Source organism: Pieris napi, chromosome 9 (assembly GCF_905475465.1).
Source record: "Pieris napi chromosome 9, ilPieNapi1.2, whole genome shotgun sequence".
Classification (NCBI taxonomy): Eukaryota; Metazoa; Arthropoda; class Insecta; order Lepidoptera; family Pieridae; genus Pieris; species Pieris napi.
Window position 1 is genome coordinate 2,127,559 of NC_062242.1, and position 14,701 is coordinate 2,142,259.

Genomic DNA, 14,701 nt, shown 5'->3' on the forward strand with positions numbered 1-14,701 from the left:
CTGTGAAGAGGCTCACGGAACCCAATGTTGGTTCTGGGAGTCGGAAGGTTAAAAGTTTTGTGCGAGCGCAGAGATCTGGCAGGAACATTAAATGGTATCAGTTCGAGAAGATGGGAACAAGTTATTTCATTTACACATATTTTTCTAACAGTGACACAGTCTGTCAAATTACGCCTAGTACTCAAAGAAAGTAATTTATATTTTTTTAAAAGTTCCTTATAACTAGCCCTACCACCATTCATACGATAATTTAGAATACGTAAGAATTTCTTTTGTACAGCCTCCAGTTGTGCGACATATATAGCGTAATGGGGATTCGAGATTGGACAGGCGTACTCCAACTGGGACTGCACAAGCGCCTTATAGAGGTGAATGTACGTGGTTTTTTCTTTAAAATGTCTGGTGACACGCGTTATGAAGCCTAACATACGGTAGGCTTTATCAATAATTGAGCCTATGTGCTTATCTAGGATTAATTTGGAGTCAAGAAGGACACCAAGATCCCTTACAGAGCACACACGTTCAAGGGCATGGTTTCCAAGGGTGAAATTGGCCGTGATTGCGTTATGTGTTTTCCTTGTAAACACGATATGCTGACATTTACTATATTTTAAGAATAATTTGTTTATCTTGCAGTAATCATCTAGCCTATCGAGATCTTCCTGAATAAGTTCCACGTCGGAAAGTGTAACTACCGTTCTATATAACTTTAAATCGTCTGCATACAGCAAGTAATTGCAGTGTAAAAAACATTTAGATATGTCATTAATAAATAAGGAAAACAACAACGGCCCAAGGATTGAGCCCTGGGGAACGCCGGATGTCACTACAGTTTGAGAAGAGGTAAACCCATTTATTACCACCGATTGAACACGATTATGTAGATATGCTGCAAACCATCTTAAAAGATTACCCTTAATACCATTAAAAGATAGCTTTTGTAAAAGCATCATATGGTCAACCTTATCAAAAGCCTTCTGAAAGTCTGTGTAGATTGTGTCTATCTGATGTTTATTATCCAAACCGCTAAAAATATAATTAGTAAAAACAAGGAGGTTGGAGAGAGTAGATTTACCAGCTGCGAATCCATGCTGTTGGTCTATAATAACATGCCTTAGGCTGGAATAAATGCGTCGGTGAACTAATCTTTCCAGGACCTTAGGGATTGCAGAAAGTATTGAAATCGGTCGGTAATTTTCGACATCACTCCTTTCACCAGCCTTGAAGATAGGCGTTATATAAGATAATTTCCAGCAGTCAGGAAAAGTGCCACTGGACATACACTTATTGAATATAATATGTAAGGGGACACATATTGACCGACTTGTTTTCTTGAGAAAAACTGGTCTGATTTGATCTGGGCCAGGACCTTTATTTGGGTCGAGCAAATATAGTTCCTTGCTGACTTCATCCTTATCGAAGTACAAACTATGCAAAAGGACCTGAGAGTCATTGGGAAGGCTCTCTTCATCGGTGTACACAGTGTCTCCAACTGAGCCAGTTTGAGACTCAAACACTGACCGAAAATAACTCGAAAAAAACTCTACTATTTGAATAGGGTCGTCAGATGAAACACTGCCATATTTAATTCGTTTAGGATATCCTAAATTAGTCTGCTTTAGAGCAGACGTATATTTCCAAAAGTGCTTGATATTTGCCCTCAGCGAAAGTTCAATTCCTTCTATATATCGATTATAACAAAGTTTCATAAGACTTTTAACACGTGCCCTTAATAAAGAAAATTCTTGATAGTCGAGCAAGTTTTTGTAGGTCTTCCAGCGACACCAGAGTTTCTTCTTACGATTAAGAGCTCTTATCAGTCCTCTGCTAAACCAAACTGGATACTTACGGGATTTAGGTTTAGAGAATGGCACGCAAACAGATATAATTTCATTTATTTTTGAGTAGAAGATGGCAACAGCATCTTCAGAATGGGACCAGGCCAGTAGTGACACCCAATCTACCTTATAGATAGCATTATTTATTAAGTCATAATCTGCATTAAAGAAATTTCTTTGATGGAAAACAGCTGATGTCATGAAAATTGACCTGTTAACAGTACTAAGAATATCTAAAGGCGGGTGATGAGGAACAGGATTAAGCAACGGGTCATCGGAATTATCAACACGCCCGGGAAGCGTCGATAGGACTAGGTCTAGGAGCCGCGCATTGCTATTGAGGACAACATTAGTTTGCTTTAAATTCAAGAAAGACATGGTATGCAACAATAATTTAGATGACTCAGTATTTGCAGATTGTAGTAGGGTGTCTGGAGAGGATAACCAGTTGAGATGAGGTAAATTAAAGTCACCTGTAATTATGTAATTAGAGAATCTAGCGCTAGCATGTATGTCATGCAGTTTTTGAAAGAATTTTATGTATAAAGAGGTATGAGTAACGGGAGGAAAGTAACAGGCATTGAGGAGGAGACCAGCGTGAGATGGCAAGTGAATGTATAATTCCTCCAAATCCGGGGCTTCAAACTCAGTCAATCTGATGGATTTAATTCCTCTTTTCACCATGACTAAGACCCCACCACCTCCTTTTTTGCGAGAAAACTGGAGGTTTCTGTCCCGTCGAAATAAATCATAATCGCCAGAATGCAACTCTCCATCAAAGATAGAATCCACTAACCACGTCTCTACCAGAACAATAATATCATAGTTGCTAAGAAGTATACTATTTTTGAGCTTATCTATTTTACTCTTTATGCCTCCACAGTTCTGATAATAAATAGATAAGGTATTTTGAGCCATTATCCATAATCAGAAATATGAAAGATGGGTAGGAATAAAGTGAAGATTATAGAAAAATCCAGTTTCGCACTCCACACTGCCGTAAAAGAATATGAAAAGAACAAGATACCAACAAAAAATAAAGAAAATTTGAATACAATACAAAAAATATGTAAACCATACAGAGAGGTATAATATAGTCATACTAATTTGGCTAAATCATCATTGGATCGTATTTGGATGGCTTTAGCTTCATCAGTTTTTCTAACAAAAATACAGCAGTTTTTTATCCATACATACTTGTAACCTTTTTCCTTTGCAAGTTGCCTGACCTTACTATAGAGTATTTTGTTTTTCAAGGTAAGGTGCTCATTGACGTAGAATCGATTGTTGTTGACACCCGAGGCAGCCGCAGATCCACCGAGCAATTGATCAACTGTTAGAGAGCCACGCACACGCGCAGCAGCGATAAAATCATCACGTTTTCTGCGAGTTGTCAACTGCAGTATAATATTTTTCGGGCGACCCGCGTACCTGACACCTGGTGCAACGCGGTGTACAGTTTTTATGTCAGAGTCTTTTAATTCGACGTTTAAAATGCTGCTTAGTGTAAGAGAGAGCTGCATAAGATTTTCACCTTTACTTTCGGGCACATTTTGAATCTCAATATTGCAGTTTCTAGAGGCTTGATCGAAGTCGTCGAGCCTGTTACGCAAGGTTTCAAGCTCGTGACGTAGTGAAGCATTTTCTTCCATGAGGTTGGACGGCAGGGAAGAGGAGCCTATGACTGCCGCTGATTCCACTTGAGCTACCCTTTCCTCCCATGTGTTCATGCGATTTTCTAGGGCAATTATATCGTTCCTGAATGTTCGCGAAACCTCCAAGATAGCAGAGTTGAGATCATCACGCCACTGTTGACTTAAGTTCGCAAATTTTGAGTCCATATATCTAGTTAAAACCTCCGTGTCCACATTCAAGGGCGAAGCCGAAGTAAGTGTAGGTGAGGTGGTCGTCGAAGGCGTAGTTTTCTTTTTAGTCTTACATGCATAACACTTCCATTTTATTCTGTTCATAGGTAAGATTTTCTTAAAGTCTGATTCCGTCAATTCAGCACAATAGAAATGCAACCATGCTAGGCAGGAGGTACATTTTATGCCCTCCGCATCAGGTGCAATTTTTAAACACTTGCGGCAATCCATTATTATAGTTTCTACTCAAAACCGTATGTAGGAATAATCTAAAGGATAATCTATATGTTGTAATAAGTTGTAATAATTAGGTCCAAAATCCTTGTATCCAGCCGACAGGTCTACTAGGTATGGCAATAGTGCCGCTGTTTGGCTTAAAGGTCTCGTTACCAGGCCATAAAATTAAAAAAAAAAAAAAAAAAAAAGTGCCGCTGTCAGATGACAAATGCCAAAAATCAAGTTTAACAATGACGTTGACTGACGTGTTTGGATATTTCTTTTTTTTTGTGGACAAAACAAGATGAGGGTATTTTAAATATTATTCGTAGAATGTGTCGCATAAGTTTATCTAGTTTACTCAATAATTTAGCATGTATCAGAAGAATCTCCAATATATGTAGTTCACAGTACCTTTATAAAGTACCGGATGCACTTTTTGTTGGGATTCACTTGGTGTTTACTGGGTAATTTATTAAAACTGCACACACAATGTTACTGCTGTCACGTAATGAAGTTACGATATACAGTTTTCAATACTTACTGACCTTGCGAGCCTTCTGGCAATGTTAGTGGGCGGCGATATCACTTAACATCAGATGAGCCTCCTGCCAAATCTATTCCTAAGGCCGTATTGTTAAATTGGTCTGCCTTCCATATTTCAAAATATGAATTGATTCCGCCAACGTTTCGTGATACGCATTTGCACTAAAATGGCGAACCATGAAACATAAAACTGTTTTTGGCAAATTAGCATAATAAAATTTGGTCTAACTCAAATACCAAACCCACTCAGTATTGTAGGCTTTTTTTGCCATGACTCAGATTTAGCCACGGTCTAATTGTAAGGCATCAGTTACAAGAATAATCTTGCAATTTTTTATCCTGACATTATAAGAACATTAAAGTTTTGTTCGTTTTTTAAAATAAGCGACTTTGTGGCTGTAATCAGACTATTTGCAATAATATCTCTGTTTAAAGATATTAAATGTGGATTTATAATAAAAAACTGTTCATTAAAATAGGACTTAAGTGATTGCCTTGGAAGAGGTCGCTTGGTTGACAGGGCCGTTGCCCTCCTAATTATCCAAGTTTTCTAGTCATTACATTTTCATCTCCAATCTGCCTCTTGGCTTTTATCAGATTGTATAACATTGATTAGATGATTTTGAGGTAATTTATTTTATTATAGCCACTTTTCGGACATGACAGTATTTTCTTTATTTTTCGTAAATTGTTCTTTTGTTCCACTTTTGCGTGTCCGTTTGCCAGGTGGCAAAGGCCTCCTCCAATCTTCTCCATTCTGGCCTTTCTATGGCCACTCTACCCCATGTTGTCCCCGCGACTTGTTGAATGTCGTCGTCCCACCTTTTTTTGTGGTCTATCTCTCTTTTGAGGTAATTAGGGAATGCAAATTGAGTGATTTGTTTTCTATCCGTATCTCGAAAACTATCAAACTGCGGCAAGTCTTGTCCTTTTCAGCCGTAACACGCAGTCCGCCGTTTCCAAGAGGCCCGGAGGGGGTTGACGTGTTTCTAAAGCCTCCTTTCGTATTCTTCGGTAATACCCAAACATTTATAGCCATTATATATTAATAATAATAATAGCCTTTAATTTCAGATAGGCACTTTTACACTTAAACACATTTATATTTCTATCTTTATCTTTTTAGGTATCTGTGTGCCCTTTTTATGCAGGGGCCTCCTCCAAATCCCGCCTCTGTCTGCACTGTACCACTCTCTGCCATGTACCACCTGCTGTTTCGTTAATGTAGTATCCATAATCTAAATTGTCTTCCTCTTTTGCGATTATTGTACCTGGGCCAACTGTTTATATAATATAAGTGTTTAATAAAACATGTTGTTACTTATAATAAGAAACATTTGTGTGTATGTTTTCATCAGAAAATAAAGCCACCACTATAAGCCTCTGCGTTTTTATCATAATTAGAATTTATTTTTAAATTGACGTAATTTTCCTGTAATTCAACCAAAAATAACGACTAAATCACGACGGTTTAAATTATATAATTGAGAGTAATTCTTATGACAAAAATGCATGAACTGCACAGAGAAGGCCACGAAGAGCACGACAACAATGTAATTGTGTAATTTAACACACTATAATTACTTAAAAATATACCACGAAATTTTAATTGTGCACGTTTTTCGCTAATGTCTTCCGCCAAGAATTTTTAACGTGAACTCGAGAAATCCTGGTACAAATTTAGATTACCATATTAAAAAAATAATATAGATTTTTGGCAAAAATTCCCGCTTAATCTCGAGATTTTCATCATTAAAGTCTATATATATAGCCCGTTTATTTTCAATAATTACAAATTACAGTTTAGATTTGTTAAGGTCTCTTCCAGCTTTTTATAAATATCTCTATCCATGACTTACTTTCTCCACATATATATTGAAAAATAAAAGGCAAAACGATAGAGCATTTCGTTTACTTGTGATTGGACAGATGGAAAAACGTGTCGTGTGTTTGTGATTGGACTAGAGGTTGACCAATCACAATCAAACGACGCCATCGTTCCTTTGTTTAATATTCCCCCATAGCCTGTACTCTGATAATTGTAGATACCTAATTATCGTTGTAATTGAATAATTACTGTTTTACTAAGCTGTACTGAATCATTCACAAAATTGTTTCTTTCAGTACATTTCAGAGATACCCTAACGATAAAAAGTAAAGGATAAGATTCAGAGATGAAACTTAACGCGAACATTGACAGAAGAAGCTCCCGTCTTGTCACGGCAGTCGCTTGATAACAAGTCTTCCTTCTCTAACTGGGTATTTAATTAAGATACCACGACAACCATAAATTCTATTACCTTATGCTGCGGTGCATCATATATTAAGGTCAGTATGTTACATAAATTAGCTGTTAATGATATCGGGGTTACTGAGGTAATAGGTATTAGCTATAATATCGTAAGAGTAACGTGCGATTTAATTCATACATTTTGCACGTGGCGAAACGTGACTCCTACAAAATGGCGTCGCAGGTGCTAGTACAAATACAATCCTCATTAATCTATTCCTTGAATCATGTTCACGTTTATTTAACTTAAAAACAAATGACAAAACAGAACACTGTCTATTAATTTATTTCGTAATCCTACAGCTGACATAAATTATATATCAAAAAATGATTATAGTAATGATAAAGCCAAAGATGGAATACATGATATTTACAAAAGGTTCAAACATTTATAAATGGAAAAATATATTAAATACATGTAAATAAATAATTATATTTCTTAAATTAGATTATTAATTATCTATTTTGTTTTTACAGATGTTCATTTAATGTTGTTTGTTAGTCTGTGGAAAATACTATGTCTATGTATGTGTTAGTCATTTTAATTTGAATACAAAGTTTTTGTTGTGAGTACATTAGGATTAATTATAAAAGAAATAGGATAAAAGAGATTTTCAACGGAAGTAACAAACTCTAAATGTTCTTAAAATAAATATTTTTGCAACTTATTTGAGTTTCATTCTCTTATATATATATAACTAAGTAATACCTAATACGGCTGTGTTGTATGATGGTGTTAAAGTAAGTGTATTAATAATTATTTTTCAAATCTATATATTTAAACCGAAACATCTAGCAACTGTGCAGTTGTCTCGGACCTCATTTAATCACGAATCCTGTCCTATAAAACTTTGAATAGCAATTTTGATCGTTTGATCACCCCACGATAACCAGTTCTTATCTCTTGGAGGAATCTGTAGGATTTGTGAATGGGCACAGTGAGTCAGTGAGTGACGTCACTACAATACTATACACAAGTTTACCAAACAAATTTGTATATTAACCGTCTTCAAACTAAGGAGGTTATCAGTTTTACCTATTTGGGGCCGTTCAAGTATTACGTAAGCAGATTTACTGCAATTTATCCCCCCCCCCCCCCCTTCTCTTGTCAGCAAAAGTAAGCAAAGCTCTCAAATAAAAGTAGTACATAAACGTATCAATTTTTTGTAGGAATCCTCAAAAATGCATTTCATTTTCAAGCATATATAATGTGTAGGTAATTTGTGTAAGCAAGTAAATAATAGCGTTGACGTCACCAAATCAGACCATTCCTTCAACTGTGAGGAAGGTTTTTATGGAGACGATTTTTTTTTTAATATTTAAAAAATTAAAAATTTAGTTTTTTTACGAAAAAACGAACAGTCTCAATTACGTAGCGTAACAAAATGTGGGCTAAGTCAAACATCATATTACAGCGAAACGAAGTTCGGGGAGTTATTTTAATATAAAATATACCTTTATATAGCAATAAAGGTATCAAATTTTTAATTGACTGTGAAGTCGTTACTTCCGTTAAAACAATATTGAAACAGTACTTATGAAGTACTCAATATCGAAATGATAAAGCGATACAACTTTCTCTACTTAACAAAATAGTTGTGCGATACCCATCATTATGCTTAAGCTTATTGAGAGCTTTCTCTGTGATTACAAAATTTTACGACTTTTATCTAATAATGTTTACAAAAAGAAAGTGTTTATGGATGTTAAAAGTTTTAATGGAGTATCTGTATAAGTAACTGAATCCAAAATAGATTTTTTTTTATTTTTTATATCAAATTAATATTTTCTCACAGTTTAATATTTAAAAACAAAAACAAGGCCACACCTCCATAGACCACTTGTACTCGAACATCCTAGCCTTATAGAAGGTGCTGACAATAATAGAACTTTTTAGCAAATTCTAAGTCCGGATGAGGATGGAAAGATTTAGAAGAACTCCTCCAAATCTTTAAATTTTTCCATCTTCGCTAGTAAGCTTAGCGAGTAATCAAATTGGCGACATTTGGAGGTCTTTGTTGAGACAAGATTAGTTGTAAATAAATTTATTAGTATACCAAGACAATGTAGCATACTCACTATTGTATACAATTTCACACCTAATATAACAGAACATTAAACGCAGAATATAAAGATGTTCAGACTTCCGTCAACACTTGGTAACGAATGGTTCGACTATTGTGAGTACTGTTTACTAACAAGCAGCCAGTTCTATGGCGAAGTGCATTGCACTCTGTAATAGGCAAAACAAACATTTGAAATAACATATTGTATCGTGACTACAATGATAATTTATGCGAATTAACTGTGTACAGTTGTGACGTTGTCATCGGAAAATGTTACTTCCTATGTTAGATGTAGAGGCTGTTGCTATGATCATAGTCATTAGGTACATAGTAATATAGACAAGGCTAACTAAGCATTCTTTTTTTCTAGAAGTGGACAGCGGTTGGGCTTAATCCCACCTGATGTTAAGTACGATGCGGTCTATTGGAGTACACTGTCCAGGAGATGCCTATTTAATCACCGCATTTGTTTTTACAAGAAACAAAGATCCAAATCGTGCAGTCCCGCACCTGGTCAATAAAGCACAACGCTACGCTTTCCTTGACGGACAACAGTTGACATTGACAGATGACACTTGACACTTACACATTAAACATATTTTCCATTTTCGCACGGAAACCTTTCAGGCGTGTTAAGTATTTTTACCGTAATCTGAGTATTTTAAAGCAACGAACGAAACGTCTTGTAAACGACATAGGGAATGCGCCAATAAAAATTTAAAATGTTGACACAGCGCTATTGACACATCTTTGCATAGACTTTAAATAGTTTGAGACAGCATGGCCAGTTGGATCTATTCATAAATGAGAGCAATAAAAACTATATAGCTTTTTCATACTTACGTTCCATTCTACGAAATTATTAGGGTAATATTTTCATTTTAAAATATTACTCTTAGTCTAATTTTAGTAAATTTAAAGGGCGGAGGATTAACCTTACTTTGTCAACTAGCCCTGACGTTTCTAAAACGCAGTAATGTTAAAACACACCACACAACTCCCCTTAAATGTACGCTTGTATGATAAAAATAAAATACCAGTTATAAGTTACATACTTATTTGTTTATCATAGCGTAAATACTTTTTGGCAGATATGGGAAGGAGCGCAGAGACGCGATCATAAGTCCTCCTTTTTAAAGTCGGTTAGTACTAGAGCACGTTACCGTTTCATAATACGCTAATAAGATTAATAGACAAGTTAATCTACTTATTTACTTATTCGGTATTTTATTTGTGTCAATAGTTCGAAAGTAGAAAGTATATATTTTTAATTTAGTCGATGTTTTTCTATATTCACAGTAAAATTGTTATTCTGTAATCTTTCGCACAACTGTTGGACCTATTTTAATGTATTTTTGTAACTTATTTTGATTAGGCTAATGTTGCGCAGAGCGGGCGCTGGTATATTTGAAAAAACCGTTAAAATATACGATAAGCGTTAAATAACTTGTGTAAATATTTACTTATGGAAATTGACCGTAAGACCGGCAAACGATAACACAGCTGCAACTCCAATCAACACACAATATTCAGGTTTAATGGCCAAACAGTCTAAATTGACAGTCATTTTAGAAAAAAAAATTTACACCGCTACTGGCATTGACAATATAGAATCTGGCATAAATAAACATACTTGTCAAAAACTAAAAATATTAAATATAATTATAAAATAATTAATAAAACTACACTCAATTTAAACAAATTAAATGAGACAAATCTTTTTTTTTATCAATTGCAATACTTATAAAAATAAATTTCTTTTGATATTGGTATCCCAAATAGTGTTTATTCAGATTCGGGATTTATAATCTATATCTATAGATAAAAAAGTTAAAGATAAGTTATCAGAACGGTATTTTATACACTGTATCCGGTGTATATTTGTAAACATTCATTTCTAACCATACAAGTACGAACGCTGTAATAAGATCGTGATAAAGCTATAACGCAATACCTAACGTGCTTACAAAGAGTTATACTTCGCAACTATAAAGTTCAAAGCCTAAAAGTTCGTTTAATAACTGTTGTGTCTGCAGGCAATTAGACAACAAAAGCGTTAACAAGGTCATTAAAACAATTTACTAAACAAAAAGTTAAATGCCACTAAATGTCACACTCACCTCGTATAGAGACGTCATGTTGGAATCACGACGTTAAATCAGTAAAATCACAGGCCTAACACATTGTTAAAATTAAAAAGAAAATAAAATGTCAAAAACAACTGTCAAAGTTCGCGCCGAACGCCGCGCAGAGTATGCAAGGTTTTCGTAATTCGAATATACGCTCGATTCCGATACACGATCCGCGCGTGTGACGCGTTCGGTGTTTAGACTTGGCACTGAACGCTACGGGCTTCTACCGTTGAAATTTGAATGACGCTGTTATGCTCAATGAACCGAGTTCGGAGGGCACAGATCCATTTGACCCCATAGCTTTTAAATTTATTTCGTATTTATAGGGGCTCCTATTAGGATTTATATGTGACCATCAGTGGGCATATAAATGCTTGAATACATAAAGCTTGATGTTAACTGACCTTCCTATTAAAGGATTGAATACCATAATGGATCGGAAATACATCAGAATAACTTGGATTTTATTCAGGTCACTTCCTGGTAATCACTGTTATTAATACGAGATAATAATCAAGAAATCCAAACGTTTTGATATGCATCATAAAATACTGCTCAAATACCTTTAGTTCCAGATTGCCGAAGCATTTCTTAATTATCTATGGTAAAAGCTAGCGGTGATGAAATTTCTAAACAATGCATGCATATTATTTGCAAGTAATTATTATAATTTATAAACAAAGCATTCGCCAAGCTCATAGGTGCCAATATGAAGGTGTACCGTTATTGCAACAGCTATACCGTTTGTTAATAAACATAAGTCGGTCAAAAATATGAAAATAAATTTAATCCTTTATACATAAACGGTCCGAAATATGGACACGGACGGTCCGGTATCTGTTTTTTTTTATGGAATCCCACTATTGGCCTTAAGGGCCTTTACAGGTCAATTCAGGTTGTTGGCGAGCGTAGCTCTGCCAGAATGGGCGCTTCCCTGCGACTAGTGCAAAGGTGTCTCCTGCGAGACTAGGACCTCGGCGTGGGCCCTTTGGAAAAGGCCTCTTCCAAATCCCGCCATTTCTATTTGCACTGTGACACTCTGCCATGTACCACCTGCTTTTTCCTTAATTTGTACTACCCACCTTCTAAGTTGTCTTCCTCCCTTTCGTTTATTATACCTTAGGCATGAGTTTAGTTCTATTTTTCTCCAAAAAAAATTTAAATAAAAACAATTTATCAAACTGAAGGTTCCTGTCAATATTATATCTGTTTGGCATACTAATCACCGCCAAGAATATTGACAGTCCAGATATCCAAGTTTTAACAAACCATTATTAAAGGGCTATACATAGAGGGGGCTGTACTGGGAATTATTTTATTTAAATAAATTATTTACATCATTATTCCCACAACAATCGCGTAACAATCCTGGGAAAAAGACTGTAACGAAGAAGTAAATCGACTAACTGATTAACTGATAACAATCTTGATAGATGTGGGCAATGAAAATTGATTGATGCCGACGATACGGCCCGTATTGTAAACGATAGTTTCTTTTAATTTACGGTTCGTACAAACGAAACACTTGTAATTAAATCCAAATCAAAAATTTGCAGAATTTCAATGGTGAATATTTACGATGTGTCGAAAATAAAGTCTTAAAAAAAATTTTTTTTGTTTATTTCTTGTGGGGTACCATGTTGTCGCGGCTATAAATAAATCAAGAGATTTTATTTAATTATATTATGTTCTTGTACAATCATAAGAGTAACTTCACCATTACATACGTACATATGTACTATAAACAAACCATTTATTTGTCGTTTGCGACGCAGATTTTGAGTTTTTGTTCCGTGATCGTTTTTTTTTATAATAGGCAAGTAGGTGATCAGCCTTCTGCGCTAATTTGATACGTACACTTGCTGTTCCTATTTATATCAGGTGCCTTAATGGGATTCGCCTGTGTGAACTTGAACTTCATAAGACATATAATACGAGAGATTGTGTTTCAAATCGCCTTATGTTTCATGATTTCTTTGAGAGATTGCTTTCACATGTGTAGTATAAGGGATATAGTTACAATTTTCACTTTAAATTGAAAGAAAACGTACATAAATAAAATAAAATATGTTTATTATGGAACATACTCGTATTATGATACAGGTATCACTCCCCTCCCTCCATAAGATACAGGCCCTTTTATCAACTAGATAATCGTTAACTTTATAGTAATCCTTTTTATACAGCTTTTCTGTAATACATTTCTTAAATTTATTAAAAGGCAGATATAAAAGAACCTCTGGGATTTTATCAAATAAAAGTATCTCTTTTCCCAAAAAAGAATTACCAACTTTAGATAGTCTACTACGGGGAAATTGCAGCCTGCGTTTGTTCCGAGTATAACCATTATGCGTATGTTCTATTTTAGTAAGCTTATCACTATTTTTGTATCATACTAATATAATATAAATATAATCTAAATGTATCACATAATAATAACTTAATAATTTTAATTAACTTCAGATTCCTGTCCACTGAAAATAAATACAATTTATAAACTAATATACTATTTATTTATCATTCATATAATGCAAAAGGCAACATCTCTAAAACTTAGACTGTTGCGTAAGTTGGAATAAAGCGGATAAAATTAAACTATAATTTCACCTCGATAAGACACTTCCCCAAGCCTTTGGATATCTTGAAGTCTCCGGTTACAATAAATAATCTTAAGGTAAGCCCTAAAAGTTAAAAACCTGTTGAGATCGCACGTGTTTTCGCGAGACGAATTCGGCGCTGATCCGGTTTTATGACAACTTTCTAGTGATTCCCACATATCCTTATAAGTGCTAATGGATTTTATTGGACAATACGATAATGCCTGTCATTTGTTTATGTGCGCTATTCAACTTCATAGAGTCATAAATGGTGAGCTTTTGTATTGTGTGAATTTATTGACATTTGATGTCGCTTCGCTTGAGTTGTTTATCTACGAATGAATGTTATTTAAATATTTATTTATTTATAAGTAATCTTACAGCTACACATATCCATATTATAAAAGAAAACAGTTAGATAATATACAAAGCAAAAACAGATTACATTGATAAACAAAAGTATGAAACGGAAAACATAAATAATATTAGATTTAAAAAAAAAGAAAACTGAAATTGAACATAATATTTTAAAGAAAAACTAAATTGTTACTACTGCTAAGTAAAGTCAAAGACTTCCCACTACTTACAATATTTCCTCACATCCTCTTTGGTAAGGTGGAAAATGTCAGCATCTTCATAATTTGTATTATATTCATTAACTATGTTTTGTAACAGAAAAGTAGAGGAAGAAGAAAGAAGAACTGGTGCCCGAGGTACAATAAACGTTAAAGAGGAAGATAATTTAGAAGGTGAAGACCAGCAGGTAGTCCATGGCAGAGTGCAGACAGAAATAGCGGCATTTCTAGGAGGCCTTTGCCAAAAAGGGGCACACAGATCTAGAAAGAATGAGATGATAGAAATATAAATGTTAAATTAAAAGTATCTTATTTTTTATATTATTATGTTTTGTAAAGTGACGTCTCTTCTTTTATTTGTTGCTTTTTAAACGATCTAAAATGTGAATGAGTTTATAGTACGTTGATGAAAAGCCGTAAGAAATAAGGATATCGTCATAACATTAATTACCGTTAAATACCAATTATAATCGAAACTCGTAAAATTATATGATAGCAAGTGCAAATAAAGTGAGCGCATTAATTACTTTGTATTACAATATAATTATTATTGTGAGGTGTTAAATTTAATGACAT

General features: G+C 34.6%; 1 protein-coding gene across 3 annotated transcripts in view; it reads right to left on the bottom strand.

The window, feature by feature from the left end:
• LOC125052495 (leucine zipper putative tumor suppressor 2 homolog) overlaps positions 1-14,701 on the bottom strand; it is a 97,388-nt gene that overhangs the window by 41,659 nt on the left and 41,028 nt on the right. Inside the window, exon 1 of one of the 3 annotated variants that reach the window (XM_047653383.1) lies at positions 10,942-11,167. The exons of the other annotated variants lie outside the window; for them this stretch is intronic. Coding sequence (XP_047509339.1) covers positions 10,942-10,959 — 18 coding nt within the window. The 5' untranslated portion in view covers positions 10,960-11,167. Of the gene's footprint in view, positions 1-10,941; positions 11,168-14,701 lie in introns of those variants that run through there. 3 annotated transcript variants of the gene reach the window in all.